Raw genomic sequence first — 21,433 nt, 5'->3', positions numbered from 1 at the left:
CTATCCTGCATGCACCAATAAGATGGTATTTTACAGCAAGGAACTACTAAACCCATGACCTTACCCAACATTTTCCTAGCCATATCTCCCTCTCCCAGCAAGATGCTTTTGTCATCATGGAGCTTGTCAGCAGCTAGATTCCAGGCTACTGGTCCCACTCTGAAGCACGGTTTTGCAACTCCAGAGTTAGAGCTACTATGACCCAGTCTACCCAGGAATAGCACTTTAGACACAGAGATGCACAATAGGGGTAACTGGTAGATGAAAGTTATGAAAATGCAGGTACTCTGTAATTTTCAATCTTTTCAGTGCCTCCTTTACCACTCTGATATAAATTGGGTCAGAATTTGTAGAAACATTCTGCTGAAAGCATTTCTTCTGGGTGTATCTTACCTTATCGTCTTAAGAATATTTCCCTTTCTTTCTTGCTTTTACTTACTTTAAACCTGTGGTTGACTCACAGATGGCTGTGGGTATCTCAACCAGGTCATCCCCACTGACAACTAGCAAACTGAGTTTTGGCATATTGACAAGAGCTCGCGGAAGATAAGTCAACTTGTTTTTCTGTAGGAGAAGTGTCTGCAATTCATCCAACCTGTAAAGATGTCAAAGACAGAGATGATGTAAAATATTTCTTTCAAACAGGAACATCCAGCCAAGATAGTAATACTGACTTGATCTTGTGTATAATAGGAGCAATTGCATGCAACATCATTGTCTTTAAAAGTCACTCAAACACTACTTTCACAAAATTTCATCAACTTTAATGGAAATCTTCAGTACTGGGTCAGCACTATAGTGTTAATAGCATACCTCTGACAAGTAATCAGAAGCATGCTCAGGATAAAAGGTTACAAAATTTACTGTGTTTTCGTACAGAAAATGTGGACAGAACATGATGTAAAGCCTCACCATGTGCATCCTGCAACTAATGAAAAATACAGGCCAGCAGGTCACACTTCTGCTCATATGCTGGTTTCTATGAATTAGGTATGTCTGTGGTAGGCAGTACATCTCCATGTATTGTTTTTCAGTAGTAATTAATACTGTGGGGAGCAGGAGAAAGACCAGCTCCTCGTCAAAAGATTCTTGCAAGTTGTCCCAATGAAATCAATTTAATGACAGTGTTTTGTGGAGGAACTTTTGTTTTATTTCCCCTGGCTTTTCCTAATGCAATAGAAATTTGTGTCTGTGCCTCTGTTCTTTATATTAGGTAGAAGACAAAGAGCATAGCAAATTGATGAAAAAACTTTGTCTTATTTGACTGGAAGGGTCCATTCTTAAAACACTGTTAGTAGGCTGTGCTTATCAGGCCCGTGTGGTTTGTTTGAATTCGGGTAAAAATACTAAGTAAGGCTTCAGTTTACTGTCAACTCATCTTTATTAATCATAGATTGTTGTAATGGTGTTACTGACAATGATAATTCACAGAGGTTCTTTGACACCACAGGCATTAAAATCATGAGTATTAGTTTACTGATGCAGGGTTTGTCATGACATTTTTTAGTCTTCTGAATGCACATGAGCCCAAAGTCAAACAAAGAAAACCTCATTTTTTATTGTCTGATTATTATATTCTAGCATCAAAATGGAGAAGATAAAATATAGAAAGGGAATAATTTGAAGCTAAGGGAATATAGGTTACTGGGGAAAAAATGGTCTATAAGTTGAGAGCATATCCTTCCTTAAAAGAAAAATATCCTCTTAGGAACTCTTTGAAGTTAGTTAAATCTCTGGTCAGATCCCTTGGGACAAAACAGCAAGCTTATGTTGTTTGTTGAGAATTACTAACACAAGTTAAGACCAGTGCTGCTGTCAGAATAATCTCTGACTACACCATGTCCCAGAAAAGTCTTTTTGCCCAGCAAAAAAGGCCTTGTAAAAGTTAGGAGTGAATGAGTTTTCTGTGAAGTTTATTCTGCCTCAGGAATTTCTTTTCCCAGATAAATAGATAATCTTGAATAATTTTTTTAATAAACTTTAGGTAATATATCTGGGCTTTTTCACTTAAGGCTAGGTAAAGTTTCATGAACCAAGTTGCTGCAGCACTCTAGAGCGAGTAGTTAAGCTCAGGGATAAGAAAAGTGGCTTCTTGGCTAGCAAGTCCCAGTAAAGGGATCAGAATGATTTTTTAAAAACTCATTCAAAGTGGTTATCTAAATTGGGAGATTGAGTATATATGCATACATTTGTATTCCCTTCAGAGTAGAAGGGGAGGATTGTCAATGTGGTTTTTGAATTTTACCAATATTTTTCTTCTTTACTAACAAAGTTTATCAGGCTCTTTGAGTAACTTAAATGCTTTAGTTCACTTTCTCCTCCCCATCTACCCTCCTGAGAGTTACTGCTGCCAATTCCATATAGTGAATTCCCTGTGCTGGAACTGGAGCAGAGTATATCTGGTGAACTTCCCCAAAAACCAATGTCTAGATAAAATGACAAATTATTACAAAAGCAGCAAAAAATATGTTTTGTTAACTGACTCTCACCAACAAGGTAGTAAAATTAGCTTTTGCTCTCAGACCCAGTCCATCAATAACAGAAATATTTTTATGCAAAAATACTTGATGTGTATTCCAAATGTGACATTCTATCAACAGTGTCCCTTGGAAGCTTTTTACTTTCTAAATTCACTTTAGAGTTCCTATACCTGTCATTGAATTAAAACATAAACTACCTGTCTATGTCTTCCGGGATATCTTTCAGGCTGTTGCTGCTAATATCCAACCACTGCAAATTAGACATCCGGAGGACACAAATTGGAATAGAATGGAACTTGTTTGCCGACACATCCACATATGTGAGCTGTTTCAGGTTACTTAGCTAGAAAGAAGTGGTGCTTTATTTCAGTTACTTTTTGCAAATACAAGAAGACATTTCATTCATCAAGCATTTTTATTCCTCTAAAAGCACTTAGAAAGATAAGAATTCATTTTTTTTACTCAGACATTTTGCAGCCTTGTCTCTTAGTCATCATTTTATAAAAAAGTAATTCAGAAATCCCTACCCTCCCAAATTGTTCATCAACTTTCCAACAGCATCAGAGGATTGAGTGAAATTTTTATTGTTTAAAACCTTACAGGTTTAGATGACAGGTCTGGAACCAGAAAATTAGTTGGTTCTGAGGTAATAAAAGACAATTTTTATAACTAATAAGTTACCATTCTCAAAACAAAGATTTGATAATTTCTATCAAAATTACAAAGATTGCCTTCATTATAACTCTACTGTTCACTGAGAGTGTGTTACTAGCACATGATTAGAAAATGAAACTAGCAATTTAAGCCAACAAATAATTAGGTCCAATATTTTTCAAAGATCTTTAAAAACACATCTTCCATACTGCAAACTAAATATATAATAAAGTACACTAGATATTTTATTGAAATAATTTTCAAAAGAATTCTATTTTTATGTAACAAACACTAAATGCAATGAAGATTAAGTACAAATGTAAAATATACCTGTTAAAGAAATTAATATGCTGAATAGAGTTCTCTGTGTAGTGAATCAATTATGCACTCTACCTGTGTTCATAAAACCATGCAGCTAGCTAAAGTGAATGTCAAAGGAGTGTAAATGTTAACAAAAAAAGTATTATAGAATAGAAATTGTATTTCTGAGGTTCTAATCATCAGTCACAACCACAATCAAACTCTACAGATCACGATACAGAAAAAAAAGCAGTAAAAAATTTCCTTGGCCTTTACCTGAAGGTACCTTAGAATATAGAAAAAAAAACCTCTAACCAAACACATTTATCACTTCCAAGGTGAGCAGAACACATACAAAAGATAAAATATGAACAAATGATAAAGTAATAAAGTATATTATGAATCCTTGACAATTATTTTTTAATTATTAAGAATTAAGACCTGGAGTTTTTTTATCTAATCTATCCCAGCTCCTTGTTATTGCAATCCTGGTAGACTTTTATCTTAATTTAACCCTTGGTATTTAAAATCTTCATATTCACAACACAGTGCTGTGACATAGCTAGTTTCTTTAGGGGCTTTTTGATGGAGGCTTTTTGTGGGGTTTTTTGGTGTTTTTTGGGTAGTTTTGTGTTGGGTTTTTTTTTTAGTGTTGGGGGTTTTTGTTGTTGTGATTTTTTTGTGGGATGTAGGTTGCTTGTTTGGTTTGGGATTTTTTGGGTGTTATTTGCTTGCTGTTTCTTTTTTTCCTGTTACAGCCTCATAAGCTGCAGAATTTTATCATCTTGAGAAATATTTTCAGGAAGGTTTACTGAAGCTATCCTATTATACACGACTACACAATGAAGTTTATCTTTCAAAAACATAATATAGCTTCAGAGTTCCTGAAGTAAAAGGCATCATTTCAAAATCTCCCCCCCACCACCACTGTCTTAAAACAGTCCTGGTGAGTCATTACCATGGATATGTCTCACCACAGATTCAGAGCAGGCAAACACATTTTATTGTTACACTTTTTACTTTCCAACCATTTTGTCATTTTGGGGACTGACTAAGAGCAATGAACATTCCATCGTACCCTGTAAATTTTCCAGATACTGAATCTATTTTCCAGAAAAACAGAAAGCACAGCAACTCTTCTAGAATGTAGCAGCAGGACAGTATGGAAAATGACTGGCACCATCTTTATATTGAAATAACTTTGTGGTTTTAAATTATTACCACAATTGCAAATCCTGAGCAAATATTTTAAGTTTTTCTAAACTCAGAATAACTTACTAAAGCTGCTGATACATATATTTCAACAAACTCTCCTCCCAAAAATTTTTCAAGTACAGAACTAAAATAATATCTCACAAGCTTAAATACCACCCAAAATATTCTCAAACCACCAGCAAAGAAGAAAAGCCACAACCTCTAAATACAGAGTAGCAGATACATGTTAAAATACACTTTTTTTACTGTTAACTCAAGTTCCTAAAGACTTTATTTTTACATGTAGTCACCCATTACATTGAAATAACTTGGTAACATTAAGATTAGATGGTAAATTTATATTTCTTCAACTAGACTTCCCTGAAATGGCTTTATTGAATTAAATATTACAAGCTATCTTAATATAGAAGTATTACTTTTTTAAGAAATATAGTTGTTTCTTTCATTTTTCAAATAGTGTGGTATATAGATTGGTTTAATACTTTAATACTTGGTTAGATTAAAATATACACTTTCAGCAGTTTGTATTCCCATAAAAATGTACAAACAAAACACAAGGCCATCTACTCAATCAATACAAATTTTGGCTCAGCATGCCACAAAACACTTGGAGCCAAGTTATATTGTGTATGCTGCAAGCCCTCAGTACTTGTACTTTTAGGGTTATATTTAAAAAAGCTGTCCATTTTCTAGAGTATGTTGAAACCTAATGGAGTTTTTAATTTAATATCTTCATTATATGTTACCAACAAATGCATTTGATATATGATGATGCATTGGAAATTATAGTAGCTGTGTATTATATTTTCTGAAGAAAACACTCTGTATTTTGTTTCTTCTTAAAGGACTGATGGATTTTTGCTCCTTTTGCAACATTTCATTTACAAACAAGCATGGGTCCAATATAATTTTTAAGTTATCATTCATTTCTGCTTGACATTAATTTTTACTATTTTCCTTTATGATGCAACTTTGAATCAATCACTACATAGACTTTATGCAAGTTCCATTTTTAAAAAATAGCCATATTCAATAGTCTAGCTACCTGGACAGACTTATTGTGGTACTTATGCTTAATCATTCCTGTTACTTTTCTTCAACAAACTGCAGCATTTATATTCATAATTTTGTTCATAGAATTATTTCAGATAACATTGTAGAGGTCCACCTCCTCTTTTTCTCTCTGGGAGTTAAACCTCCAGTTGAAAGAAGAGGACATGTCCTGAACTGAACTATTATTTGATTAAAGGGTGTGGTTTTATTTTTCTTCTGCTTTTTTGCTGTGAAAGGGATTTGCACATAAGATTGCATGCTTATTTACCATTAATTGCCTACTACTTAGCATCAACACATTAAAAGGTGCAACATTGTGTTAAAATACCATAACATCCAGTGACATGTAAACAATAGAAACTGCAACCCATCAAAGTCAATACCCGATAAGATATGCAAAGGAATGTCTATCCATGCATTACAAATACGCTTTTGCCCAGAAATTTCAGAAGAGACATCAGAGAAAATTTGTACTACTTCAGTAGTATAGGCTACCACATATATTGTTTCCCATAGATTGACATTCATTATTAACCTGCTGAACACAGTAGGATATATATGAAAAAGAAACACCCTAGGAGAAAACTGCATAGTCATCCACTTAGATATGGTGACTTCAAACAAAGTGCCTATCTTTTCTTTCATTGAGCTGTAAGTGTAAACTCTTCTCTAATCTCACTGACATTCATGGATAAAAGCTGCAATTACAGAAACTTAGTACAAGAATCTTTAGAGGCAGAATATATCTTTCACAAAGATAACGTTGTATATTTATAGCCCAGTTCACCATCAGATTGCTAAACTGGACTCTTAAACTTGATAAGGCAAAGGCATTCAGCAGTCAGTCCAATGGCTTAGAAATAGAGTACTAATTTCATGTGTCGTGTCAAAACCCTCTGAAGCCCAAAAATACATGAAATCAAAGAGCACTTCATTTGGTTGTATCTTGTGCAATGCCTTAAAGATCACAGTTGTCTGTCTCAAGCACTGTTAAGGCCACTGTTAAGGGGAAGGACTTTGCCAGGAGATGAGATAAGCACAGAAGGGAGTGACAGGATGGCACTGACTGCAGGCCTGGTGGAGGTGAGATCAGCGACAGGATGGCACTGACTCCAGGCCAGGTGGAGGTGAGATTGGGTACTACATCCTGGACAATGCATCCAGAAAAAATTCACACTGCCATAAACTCTGCAAGGAAGCAACTGCTCATATGCTTATCACCAGTCAGACAAAGTTCACCCCAAGCTATGGTATGGATAGCATCCATAATCACTGAAGCCTCTATAGAAAGACCTCTCTGGATACCTGGAATTTGGATGGTAAATTAAGCCACCGCTACAGGAACTTGAGATAAGATTAAGATGGTGCTATTGTCTGAGTGTTATCTCTTGGGGTAGGTTAACAAAGCTTGGGGTGAAGAATCTATCACTGATAATGACAACAAAGAATGCAGAATTTATGGGATCAAGGAAAGCCAGCTCAGCAACTGTGCTGAAATTATGTCCATCGGGATAAAAGGTAATTCCTGCAGGGGAAGATCATGAGCACTGACTCACAGCCCACTGACCCAAGAAATCCAACTCAAAAGAAGAGAAAAACTAAGGAATAGACTTTACAGTGTCACATCATTACAAGTGAGGTAATCACATGACTAATAGAATAAGAGAACAGTGTAGCCAATAAGCATTAATTCCTTTGCTTGCTAAATTTTATAAGTAGTGTATAAGAGTTTTGAAAGACATTAAGAACCCCACTACCAAGAATCCCAGGGTGGTTAAGGACCAGCGGGATGCTGCTGGATTCGTGGGTGGCAAATATCTTCTACTTTATATCTCTCTTTCCCCTCTGCCTTTTCCACTTCTTTCTTTCTACCTCACACTGATTGTTAAATAAAATCTGTGCTGTTAACTTCAGCATATGGTGTTGTCTGCATGTTAAATAGGCAGAGGCATTTCTCACTGATAAGATCGTGGTAAGCTATACTCAAGAAATGTAAGTGAAAGACAGCCTTCACTGTGATGGCATCGTTCTGATTTTGCAGTGCTAAAATCGTAAATATTTTGTAGAGTTAATCCACCAACAAACACTGTTATCCTTATACCAAACAATTTACTTGGAAGCTTAACATTGTCCCCTTTCATTGTTCATCATCCAAAAAGCTAAAGTTTAGTGTCTAATAATGTAAATACAGCTACGAAAATCTTAGTATTAGAAGTTCATAGAAAGGGACTTTGCTTGTTATTAAAGCAGTTTTTTTGCATGCATAAATCTTTCATTAACTCTACAAAAAACTGAGGAAATCAGTTTTATTCAATATTTACAAAATACATGCAACACATAAAATGTTCACAAAAGTGTCAGGTATTGATCATTCACAGGTGATTGAAGAATTACACAGTAATGAGGACAGGACTATCATCATCCAGTTAAAATCCCTAAGAATGTGAATTATGTATTTAAGTCTAAATATAGGAGTTTTTCTAAGCCAACAGAAGAGTCACATGAATGAAATTAGGAACACAATTAAGGATTTCCTGGGCTAAAGCCAAATATGTCTTTTGTCCCAAAAAATAAAATTACATTGATTACTCATGTTAAATTTTCATACCTTTGATGCTGCAGCTACACACTCTGCATATATTATTTGCTATCATAAGCTTTGCCATCATAAAGTAGTGTCATATGCAAATTTCCAAAACTTGTAAATTAAGGATGCACTTCATAAGGGAAAACTAGGCTCTACCAAAGGTCAATTAAAGATTTTTCATTGACTTAAATTGGTCCAGTAGCTTGCCTTGAGGGTGTACTCTTCACATGTTTCAATTAAAAACCATTAGAAGAGGAAGAACAGCAATGTCAGTAGCATATGGACATTAACTAACATATCCAGGATGTTTGGAGACAAAGTGCCTTTGAACCTATCAAAAGACTCTTTAAAGATATATTCTCTTCCTTCACCAAGAAATTATCAATATTGTTTACTCTTACAACAGAATAGAGACAAAGCCAAAAACATTCTTTCATTTCTGCTTCAAGGTGCATAGCAATACTATTCAGAAGAAATACTCTTCAGACAGTACCATCTTAATTATGATGTAAGCATGTACTACTATTCTGGTTTGCCATGACAACAAAATGCATCTTGAGAAGTTACTCTTCTGGTTCAAAAAACTGAGTATCCCCATTTGAGCTAATTCAAACTCATTCTAAAACCCAGAATAAATCACTATTTTCCAAAATGGGATGCAGGAAAAACATCCAAAAGATATGGAAATTTTATTCTGTAGCAACTTAAAAAATATATTATAAACAAAGATGACAGCTCAAACAAAGAATCATAATACATCAGCTATTTCATTTTACATTGATAAAATAGTATAAGATTCTCAAAAGAAAAGACTCTCAAGGATGTTTGAAGATGTAATACCAGCACAAGAGAACCAAGTAATGATGCAATATTGACAGATGCAAAATAAATAAATTGTGGGAGAAAATAATAGAAATAAAAGGATGTGGTTCTGTAGTTCAAATTTTTTACAATCACCCCATTTGGATGATTGATGATGAAATTATTTCACCACATATATACTAGGGTTGGGCAACGACAACAATCTGTGTTCTACACCAGATCAAGCAGAGATAGCCTGATAAGCTTGGAAAAAAGACTTTCATGAAATGTCAGCCAGAAATCAGCTTACTAATAAATGAAGTGGAAGACATAATGTTATAGCCAAAAAGATACTTCTACCTCAGCAGCAGAGGTCAGAAGATTTGCAATTTGTGAGCCATCTTTATGATACTAAGAATAAGCATCTCTGTGCTTTTTTTGCCTTGCAAACAGAAATGGTGGAAATTCTTTTTGTCATGGCACAGAGTAACTTCAGCAAAGTGCACAAGATTGTTGCTATTTTTGACACTGAGAAGTACAGCAGTTGTGAACAATTGCCTACCAGCATGAGAACCCTGCAACTTGGATCTGGATTTGTCTTCTTGAAGCAGGAGTTTCATTAAGAATATCCCTATATTTGTGAAATTCACAATGTAGATAAGACTACTTTGCACACTGTGACATATCCCATCTCCAATTAGACCACGTCTAGTGCAGCATATTGTTGCAAAATATCCACTATAAAAGTTATTTTTCTTGTAACTTCACAGACCACATGTGTATGACACTGATAGTATGCAAACCTACAACTGAGGACGCTGTCAACAATTCAACAAAATAGGCCACTGCTTTGTGGCTTGACAGGATTACAGCAAATTTTCTCTTCCTCCTCTTCCTTCCTTTCTTATAGCACTACTAGACTCACATAGATTTTTTTACTTTCCTTCAGGTAGTGACAAAGCTAACAGGAAAAATTTTGACTATATCTCTTCCCAAAGGATTCTATTCTCCCTATTTTATAACAGTTTTTCTAGGAAGTTTTATGCTGTGCTTTGACATAAACATGCAAAACCAAATTGAAAATAAAGCTAATATTAGTAAAATAATCAGACAGGCAAGAGGTCTTTTCCTGACTTGGATAAGAGAGCTAAGGAATGGCACATATGTTGTGTGTACAGTGAGCAAGATTTTGTACAAATAGATATTTAGCTACTTTCTAAGAACTTTTCGGTGCAATTAACAGCATGAGGCTGTGAATTCTTACAGCTCTTGGTGCTTCATTGCTATTTTGCACTACTCCATCCAGTCTGACTGAGTAACCTTAGGGCATCCATTGAATTATGTTGTTCTTATTAGGTGTCTGATCAATATAAAAATGAATACCTTAGAAAGCTTGCAATGAAGCTGGACTTTCAAGATGCATTTTAGAGGTAGAATTCCCCTAATGTGAAATTTACGGAGATGTGGCACAGGTTCTGGAGAGCAGTACTCTAGCAATACTACTCAGCCATGTAATCTTTGGTAAGGATGGTTACACAGCAATCACCAGCTCTTCACTGGAAAGCCTGGAAATTATCTCTTTCTTGGGTTTTTTGTTGGTTGTTTGATTGGTTGATTGGGTTTTTTCTATTATATACTAATGAAACTTTTGCTGAAATGGTGTATAAGAAAAAATTGCACCTGCCTGCATAGAATATATCTGGCCAGGTCTTCAGTGTAGCCAAGATGCTCTTGTATTTCTGGAAGCTGCTAAGTCTAAATTATATCAAGACCTCTTCCATTGGCTCAGAGTACCTCAGGTAGATATAGGCATGAATGCAGCTGAAAGCTTGTTTCATAAGCCCCTTGGATTGCTAAATATTGTCCTGTGTCTCTTAAAAAACAAGAAAAAAATGGCTAACAAAATCAGTCATCTGGCCTGTCCCAGCATAGCTGTTCAGAAGACAAATTGTGTAGAATCAGGTTTCATGGTACTGAAACAGTATAAGCTCAGATACATTTTATACTTTTATTTCTATGCCCTATATCAATATAAGTAGCTTACAAACAGATGTTTTACTACTCAATTCCCTCTAGATTGCATCCAAGCTACTTATCTTTGTTTAGCTACGCATTGCTGCTAGAGGCATATACAGCCCCCGTAATTTTTTAATAACAAAACAAAAAACTTTGACATATTTGTGTATATCATCTGCCATATCAGATAATATTTTCTGTGGCCATGACATTTTACAAATACCTATATAATGCTTTGAGCATATAAAAACATGAATATAACAAAAGAAAGTATGACTTCTGAGCAAATACATAGGAGTAATATTTATTATTAACAGCATGCATCTGAAGCTGACAAGATTTTCACAACTGCAAATAAAACCTAATACTGAGTGCAAGCTAATGCAAGAACATTTCTTAAATTGACTGAAACCTGGGAAAAGATAGAAAAATGGAAAAAGTAATTTTATGGAACTCTTGAACTCACTATGCATTAGTGGTGAAAAGATCAAATAAATCATTGGATATATATGTAATGTGATATACCATAATTAATCCCAAATTACTTCCCACTGATTAAAACAACATTACACGCAAAACACCATCATTCCTAATTTTTCCTCTAGGTAAATTATGGGATTTGGAAATGAACAATAGATAATAACAGAATGAAAATACTTTGTTATTTTCTTTAATTTTTTGGTTTGCAGTAGTTCTGAAAGACCTAAATCAAGATTAGGAAAGGCTGTAAAGGTTAGAACAATTGAACAAGAAATTAGTAATTCATGACATATTTTTCTTTGACAATGTTCCTCGCAAGAGCAACATAACCAAAAATCATTGCACCTCTCAATAAAATGAAACCTTTACACAATTAGATTCTAGAATTTACAACAACGTGTTTTTAAATTACTTTGCAGAATTCTGAGGAAAATGACATTTTCACAAATAATGAAAATCTCTATTTCTATGTCACAGTTCAAAGAAGCACAGTTCAAATTGTTTCAACCTCAGAATATAGCACAAACACCTCACCGGTATTCTTGTAAAATAATAGTGCTTATTGAGAATTCAAATGTCATAACATCTAAGAGTTTAACTTTTTTGTAAAACAGATCTGCAATTTAGGGTTTATTACTCTACTAATATCATTATTACCAGAGCACAAAAAACTGGAAATAAATCTCTGTGATGCAAAGCTCTAAAAAACACACAGTAAGAGTTCTCTGTTGTGGTGATTCAGTACAATTAATAGTCACTACAAGCAAATGGAAATAATGGAACACAAACACAGGAGCAGGAAGTCACTTACCAAGGTGAAAAATTATATCACAGAAAGTAGAACACAGGTTTCTTGATTTCTAGTTTTGAGATGCTGAGGACCACTCCAGGTATGTAACATAACAAGTATATCAAGACTTTAATTATGGCAATGAAATTAATTGAGATTTAAGATTATCTATAATTTTAGAACCTTCTCATTTCTTCCCTTTTTTTGAAAAATGTAGTTCAACATTCTACAGTTCTGAAGCAGCAGATTAGGTCCTCTAATCTCAATATCTTTTTTGTTGCCTCTAACCACTATTTCAAAGAGCATTTTATATCTGAGAATAAGAAATATTTCAGCAATATTAAAGACAGTTTGAAGTAGCCTTGCCTCTCCTTAAACCAGCCCCCTTCAATGAAAGGAGTCTATTCAAAGAGAAACCATAAAGGCAGAAAAGAACAACAAGTCATTAAATGGTGATGCCTACATGTGATCCAGAGCCTTGAAGTCCCCCTGCTACCACTGTCACACCCTTCAGACATAATTTTCTACTGACCACGTCTGTATTTCAAGATGAAATGAAATCATAGCCTCGAGAATACATGGCAGCCCGCATATGACATAGCTGAAGCTAGAGTCAGCAGCAGCTAACCCTCAGCAGCCATCTGTGGTGCATACAGACCCCGTGATGTAGCCATATAATCGGGCATCGTGTAACCAGACACAGTCAAGGCAAGTCCTGTCACATAGCCACACACATTCTTCACACAAACTCTACACACAGGCAGGCACTGGTCACTGTTACCCCACATCCACACTGCACGAGTAAACGGGCACTTGGAATCTCAAATTTTGAGTCACAGAATTTGGCAAACCAAGACTATCAATATCACCTTGGATTAATCCAGAAAGAAACACTTTGATGTGGCTACAGTAATAACAGGTGATAGGGAATCCAGTAGAACACATATCAATTAAAAATGGATAGGAAAAACATAGGTTGATTTTGCAAAGTAAAAGATAAGTCTGGAAATCTTCTTCTTACGAAACTGTGTTTTAACTTTTCCATTACCTCTATAACATTTGATTTCATTATTCATAAAATTACACATCTCCTTCTAAACTCCATCAGTAGTAAATTACTCTGTGACAAGTAAAAATAATCAATTAGATGGATAGTCTAAACAGCTAGTGAAGAAATGTCTCCTTTTTTTGTATTTGTTCCAAGCTTTCCAGTCATCCATTTCTTAACCTGAGTTCATCCTGCTTTGTAATACAGTTAAGAATGACAGAAGTCCAGGCTTGTGAGTTGCATCTCAGGATGCCAAAAGCAGGAATCACTGAGACATATACTTCTTTGAATTCCCACACAAATTCAACATCTCTTCCACTTTATATTGAGTGTAATTCTATGTTCTTTTATCCAGGACTAGTGAGGCAGAGATCTTACCCGAGTTTTATATGAGATAAAAAAATCCTGGGATGATGTCTACTTTCAAGTGATCAGGCTATCTCTGTCTTCATATCTTTTCCACTGATCAATGATGATGAATAAAAATGACAGTCAGCCTTACTATGTGCTTTTTACAGCTATGAAGAGTCAATCAATCATATAACTACCTGTAATTAGTTAACAACTGATAGAAATATATTCAGTACTAAATTAAATACATTCATTTCAATTATACTTTCCAACTTTATTTTTCTTAAGGAATAAATAGTACCACTCATTATCTGTACTTTGTGGAAAAAAGCATGCTTTTCTCTCCCTCCAGCTATAACTGTTTTGATTCCCATCAATTCAGGTATGTTGGCACCAGAAACATTTTTCTGCAAGACAAAACATGCAAGTCTGGTAGTACTATGTATTTGTTCTGCTCTCTGCTTCTATTCAGTAGCTGAATAAAATCTGCCTCAGATTATCTCACAAACGAATGAAGGATATATTATTAGAATTTTGAAAGCCTATTTTACTTTCAAAGAGATTTGGAGCTGTTTTGAGAGAAAGCAGGACTGGAACAGTACCAAATATTCTTTCCTAACACTGAATTCTTTTACAGTTATATTCATGCTTTTTGTAATAATATAGCCATGTTTTAATGCTCACATTATGCCCCTTTGGTCATTGTTAAGTCTTCCCTTATGCTGTAAAACTACTTGTCTGTCATTCCCTATTACAAAAACGTTTTAGACTGCGAAAGGTGATACTACTTTTACTGAACTAATGTGAAAGGTAAAGGAAAGGTCACTGGCACTACAGCATGGAGGTAAGCACGGGTCAGCTCTCCAGTGAAGTGGACTGTTATTATTAGCTGCTGACTTATTCTGATAGTGAAGTGGTTTTAAAATGCTGCCGTATAAATTAGAAGGCTTTGGAAGCACAGTGTCAAGAGTGGGATCAACTGGCACCTTTTTCCATGCTTAACTTCATAATCCTATTTCCTAACATAGATCTGTGTCCTTCTTTAGCCCCTCAACTATTAAAACATTTATGAGAACTCCTGCAGCAGTAAGGCCTCTGAGAATCTCTTCTGACACCTAACACCTTTGCACCTGCTTTTTTTGGGTTTCACACCCCTCCTGTTAATGTTTGATATTGCATCTTATACCAGTTCCATAACACAGCTGTTGTTTTGCATGGATTGACACTTTGACCGCCTGCACTGGAAAACAACTCATCATGAGCTTTAAGCAAATTCAAAGAGAATATAAGCCCTGAGCAGAGCAGGAGAAGATAAAATGGAGATGCAACTGAGCCAAGCAATTGGAAAACCCCCTCTGATACTGAAAAATGTATGTACAGAAATGATGGCCCAATTACAGTCAATTGGACTCTTCCTAGTGATTTAAAATGAAAAATTTACCAGAAGTTGGCTTCCCAGTTCCAAGTTAATCCCATAATTACAGTACTTCTGTCTGCTTTGTGGTCCTGAAAAACCTTCACAAATAAAATTCCATTTTTAGCAAAACTTACAAACATTTTTAATAAATATGATGTGTGGCTCCTTTGCAACCTATAAAAAATCTTACAGACATAAAGATTCAACAGATTCTTTATAGTCCCATTTAATAAGACAGGAAGGACCTGTGGGTGAATTCTCCCAGTGCCTTACTGGATGCTGAAACCGCTGGGAAGGTAATGTCTGGTACATTTGATTATATTTTTTATTTATAATTGTCACATGCATTAAAAAAGAAATAGCAATGAAACAAGACAGGTTTGGAAGCATATGGATTTGAAGAATAATGTACTGGTAAAGCAACCTAACATTTTACATTTCTATAGAGATGGCTGGTCTCCCACCTACCAGGTAATGACTTTGAGATGTGTTAGTCACTGATCACAAAAACAAGAAATAATATGAAAATGCCCAGTGGGGACTTATTTTGAAGTTTCCACACATGCATAGAGCTTGTGCCCCTGTTTTTCTGCTAAATGTATGGCTTTGAGGAAGAGGACTGGACAGACAACAAAAAGAGGACAAAAGAGACTGAAAATTTTCCAGTTATTGAACCACAGTTTTAAAATATCAATTGGAATTTTATTAATGTGTAGAAAGTTATTTATGTCTTTTCTGGATACCGTTGTGTTTGAAAATCATAGGTGACTAATGTTAGTGCCTAATAAATCCCTGATCATGTCAAGGGTTTTTTTTAAAGTCACATCTGTTAGCATTATTAAACAATTAAGGAGAGAACTACTTATAATTATATTTTTCAGATAAGCAAAGGAGAGAAATAGCACCAGTTATAACTCCTGTGACCACAGAAAGCCTTTCCAGAGGGAATGTATTCCTGGACCCATAGGTCATCAATGCAAGTAAACTAATTGGTTACCTAAAGATTAGAAGCAACCTGGGCTGCAGTTATCATACACTAATGGAATTCACCATCCTGAGGGATATGAGTCAGTTGAAGAGCAAAGTCAGGACCCTGAGCTTTAGGAAAGCAAATTTCCAGCTCTTCAAGGGCTTAGTCAATAGCAGCTCCTTGGGAAACTTATGTCAGGGACAAGGGTGAAAAACAGAGCTGGTAGATATTTAAGGATGCCTTCCATAGTGCACAATATCTTTCTACACCCAGGCGTAAATGATTAGGCAAGGATGAAAAGGGTCTAGAATGGCTAATCAGGAAACTGCTGGTAAAACTAAAGGGAAAGAAGCAAATGCATAGCAAAAGCAGGCACAGGTAGCCTGAGAAGACAATAGGAACATACTCCATTTGTATAGGGGTGGGGTGAGGAAGGCCAAGGTGAAGCTATAAGTGGATCTCTGCATTCACTTGGATTTGGAGCTCCACGGGCTGCAAAGGCACAGCTGCCTCCCCATGGCCTGCACCATAGGCTCCAGCAGAACCTCAGTTCTGGCACCTGGAGCACCTCCTCCCCTTTCTTCTGCACTGATCTTGGTGTGTGCAGAGTTGTTCCTCTTGCATTTCCTTACCCCACTCTTCTCTGGTTACAACTACAGCTGCACTATAACTTTTATTTCATTATTAAATATGACAGAAGCATTGTTACTATTTCTGACTGACCCAGCCTTGGCACTGGCTCTCCCAGACTTGGAGGAAGCTTCTAGTAGCTTCTGATAGCAGCCAGCCCTGTAGCACCATACTACAAAAACCTGACCATGCAAACCCAATACACTATGCTAAGGCACATAGAAGAGTGGGAGATGATTCAGGACAGCCAGTGCATCTTCACCACGGAAATGTTCTGCCTGGTCAGCCTAGTGGCCTTCTACAGTGGAATAACTCCATGAACAGGTAAGGAAAGGGTTCATATATATGGATTTCTGTAAAGCCTTTGACCCCCACAACATACTTCTTGTTGAGATGGAGAGAGTGTGATTTGATGGCTGGAGAGGTCATTGAATAAGGAACTGGCTGGGTGGTGTTATCCCCAGAATACTGGTCAATGTCCCAATATCTGGATGGGAGTTGGTGAGAAGGGGTGTGCCTCAGGGGTCTGTATTGGAATAGTGCTATTAAGTATCTTCCTCAATTATATAAGCAGTGGGATCAAAAGGACCCTCAACAAATTTGCAGATAACATCCAGCTGAGTGATGCAGTTGATGTGTTTGGATGATTGATATGATGTGATGTGATGTGATGTGATGTGATGTGATGTGATGTGATGTGATGTGATGTGATGTGGTGATGTGATGTGATGATGTCACCCAGAGATATGCAATGTCATCCAAAGGGACCTGGACTAGCTCAGGAACCAGGTCCACATGAGCAGCTTGAGATTTAATAACATGAAGCACAAGGAGCTGCGCTTAGGTTAGGACAATCCCAGCACCAGCACAGGCTGGGGATGAACAGATGAACAGATGGAGAGCAGCCCTGCCCAGAAGGGCTTGGGGGTGCTGGTGGGTGAGAGGCTGGACATGAGCCAGCCATGGGCACTCCCAGCCCAGAGAGCCAAACATGTACTGGGCTGCATCCAGAGCAGCGTGGGCAGCAGGGCAGGGAGGGGATTCTGCCCCTCTGCTCTGCTCTGGGGAGAGCCCACCTGGAACCTGCAGCCAGCTCTGGGCTCCCAGCATAGGAAGGACATGGAGCTGTTGTAGTAGGTCCAGAAGAGAACAAGAGAAATTATCAGAGTAATGGAAAACCATCTCTGTGAGGACAGGCTGAGACAGCTGGCATTGTTTAACCTGGAAAAGAGAAGGTTTCAGGGGAGATCTCATTGTGACCTTTCAGTTCTTAAAGTGGGCTTCCAGTAAAGATTGAGACAGCTTTTAGTAGTAACTATTGTGATAGGAAAAGGAGTCATGATTTTAAACTAAAACAGGTTACAAATAGATTATATAAAGAAGGCATTTTTAACAGAGGGTGGTGAAACACTGGTACAAGCACCCCAGAGAGGTGGTAGGTATCCTATTCCTGGAAACATTCTAGGGCCCCAGATTGGATGGGGCCCTAGAAACATGTTCTAGTTAAAGATGTTCCTGACCTTGGCAGGGGGTTGCACTAGATCTTTACAGATCCTTTCAAACCCAAACTATTCTATGGTTCTATGATTTTGAAAGGCCTTCATGTCTTTTCTTGCTTAGATTAGGACTGAACTGAAACAGCATCAGAAATACAAAACAAGATTTAATTTGATCTGTTGAAAACACAGTGTGTTAAAGCAACCATGAAGCATAACATTTTAATTTCTCAGAATTTCAAAGATCAGTATATACAGGATTGACATGAAGATGTAGGTATTCATAGATACTCACTCTGCTTGACAAATTCTTAATATGCCTTAACAGTCCCTAATTTCTTCATTTTGCGCTACCCAGATGATACAGAAAAAATTCTGGTCACTTACTGAGACTATTCAGATGTAGTATTGAACACTGCTCAAGGCACAATGATGTCGAAAAAAAATTTAAATTTGTTTCCTGTATCAGAACATCTAGCACAAACATTTCTGTATCGCTCCTGGTACTGTGAAATGGTTTGTCTGTCCTGTGACTGACAGCATGTGCTGTACCAGATGGTAGGATGGAGGAAATTAGAACTTCTTCATATTCCCTTTCTTCTCATTGAGGTTCCTCTGGGTCGCATAGTTGCTGTTGGCTGCAGCAAAAGTATTGGCAGAAAAAAAGGAATCCACAACAAAGCTGTCTTTTTGAAATATCAAGCACAAGAAACTCTAATTGTGTGGTTCGGTAAATAATTGTAGAAAGCAATACTTTCTGAAGAAAGCACACCTGAAAATAAGGTCACAGCAGTTTTTCTACAAACTTAATAATAAAATATATTATTTTATAATACAGGGTTTTTCCTGAAGAAGAATTTTATTGCATAACCTGTATGATGATAATAGTGAGAGGAACTCTATCCAACAGCTAAAATACAAATACCAGCATCATAGTAATGCTTAAATTCACATGCAAAATAGACAAGAAATTTGGAAATAAATCTATCCATCTCCTTCTCCCTGTAACTACTAATATATAGTTTATAGTATAATGACACTATGTGGTGAGAGAGGGATTGAATAAGGTACCAGGCATGCCTCTCCTGAGCATCTTAGCTAGAAGAACAAAGTCCTCTCCACCTAAGAATCTTACAAGTTATGTGTCATAACAGGGAGGATTGTGCCCTAGGCCTCATAGTATACCTTCCTCTGTTAAACTTGGCTACTGAGGTCTGTAAGTATCTGTTTCAAGCTGACTACATAAATATAATGTCATGTAGGTTGACCTTTCTTATGTACACTTATATTTTATTTCAATTTATATTTTCACTCATGTCCAGAGGAAGACATTTCTTATTTGCAAGTCCAGCTAATATAGACTTGAACTCCACTGCAGATCCCTAAGCTTTCTCTGCCAAATTTTACTTCTTGTGGTACTAATCAAATATTGATTTTAACTAATATCTCAAATGTTAGACATAATATCTAAAGATTTATTTAAATAATATCTAATAAATATCTAAATCTAAAAATGTTAGACATCCAACAGAACAAATTTTTAAAAATTGAAAGCTAGACATTGAAACAGATTGCTCTTCCTTCAACATAATATGAAATGGTACGAAGTCCTAATCCTTGAGAAAGTAAAATATGAGAGTACACATCCTCAATTTTTTTTCATGTAGCATCAGATTACCTCATTTTAAGATTTAGTGAGATGAGTTACAGAGTGTTGAAAGTGGCCTTTACAAGCAGAGAAAGAGTTTTTTGCTAGAAATGAACAGACAAGTGAGCAATGTGCTTTCCTCCTGATGCTATTGTACAGGGCATGTCCCTCAAGGAACAGTTCCAGAGAACAGCTCCAAATAGAAATAGTCCAGGCGCTTGGACATGCATGTTTCTTATAGGCTGATACAGCCACTTCATGAGGTGCATTTGGACAAGGATAATGCCATGGTTTTGGATGGGATGTCTCTCTGGCCATTACTCTATGAAAAAAAAAAACCTTAAATAATTTCTACTGGGCTGCAGTTGTCCTTTATTACTTCTCACTAAGTTTTACACTGAAGAATACTGATGCCATTCTCACACACTCCTTTAATCTTCCCAGAAGAAACTTTTAAGGAGTTGAAAGTTTCTTATATTCTAAGAAAATTTTGTTTAATTCATTTGCCTATTCAGGACACATGATTTCCTGATTCCATTATGGTTCCTTTTTACTAGTTAAATTCCATCTGTTTAAGTCACTGATTTTGCTATCCAAAGGAGAAGAGGCAGGAGAAAGGACGCCTGCACTGTTATTCTGTTGCTAGCATTTCTTTTCCAGGTGCATTTATTGTGTGAAGGTTCACTCTTTGTTTCCATTTTGTTCACTCATTTTTTAGCAATTCTTTTTAAATAAACTTCTTTACTATGAAAAGTCAGTGGAGAAAATTAATTACTATTACTTTCCTCAGAAGAGAACACAAGCAGGGCTAAATCAGATCTCACATAAGTTTAATCCACTCCAGCATTGCCAATGAATTACCAGTAACAGATGTTTAGGGAAAAAGTAGGAATCAGTAAAGAAGAGGCTGACACTTTTCCCTGAAGGTTCCTCTACTCACCCCCCAGAAATCAGGATATTAAGAACCTGAGAAATACAGATGACAGCAAAAATTGTGGTTAGGTACCAGCCAATGATTTTATTTCCCCCTGACAATAATTCTCAGAGCAGCTGTGGCAGAGAGCAGTTATGCAGCCAACAGAAAGAAAATAATGCTGGTGCATGCCTGGGAGTTCTTTTCTCAGTCTATTATACATTCATGGCATTCCTCACATGTAATATCCTTTTCAGAGAGATATTTGTGCTCACAGCAAAATGCTGTGCTGTTTGTAGAACTTTCCATACAGTTTTTAAACTTAAACAGACAGTGGGAACAAAGTGTGTATGTGAATTTGACTACCAAGATGTATTTTATTTTTACAGAAAACAGCTATTTGCAGCCTTCTGCTTATTACCGCAGCCAAATCCCCTTTAGGATCCTGTCCTCTTTAATATATCAGAATATATACAAGCAAAATTTAGTTACTGGAAAACCAAAACAAAGTACCTTGGCCCTATTTAAGTGCTTTTAAGGCATTTTCAATGATATTACTAGTAAAACATTATTGTTAAAAACTT

General features: G+C 36.3%; 1 protein-coding gene across 2 annotated transcripts in view; it reads right to left on the bottom strand.

Annotated features, from left to right (window-relative positions):
* LRRC2 (leucine rich repeat containing 2) overlaps nt 1-21,433 on the bottom strand; it is a 76,729-nt gene that overhangs the window by 4,126 nt on the left and 51,170 nt on the right. For both annotated transcript variants that reach the window (XM_005489821.4, XM_074532644.1), the window contains exons 6-7: nt 2,678-2,823; nt 440-595 (exon numbers count right to left, since the gene is read on the bottom strand). In XM_005489821.4, coding sequence (XP_005489878.1) covers nt 440-595; nt 2,678-2,823 — 302 coding nt within the window. The remainder of the gene's footprint in view (nt 1-439; nt 596-2,677; nt 2,824-21,433) is intronic.

The sequence above is a fragment of the Zonotrichia albicollis genome, chromosome Z (genome assembly GCF_047830755.1).
Source record: "Zonotrichia albicollis isolate bZonAlb1 chromosome Z, bZonAlb1.hap1, whole genome shotgun sequence".
Classification (NCBI taxonomy): Eukaryota; Metazoa; Chordata; class Aves; order Passeriformes; family Passerellidae; genus Zonotrichia; species Zonotrichia albicollis.
The sequence above is the reverse complement of the archived record's forward strand: the minus strand, read 5'-3'. Positions and strand labels throughout refer to the sequence as shown.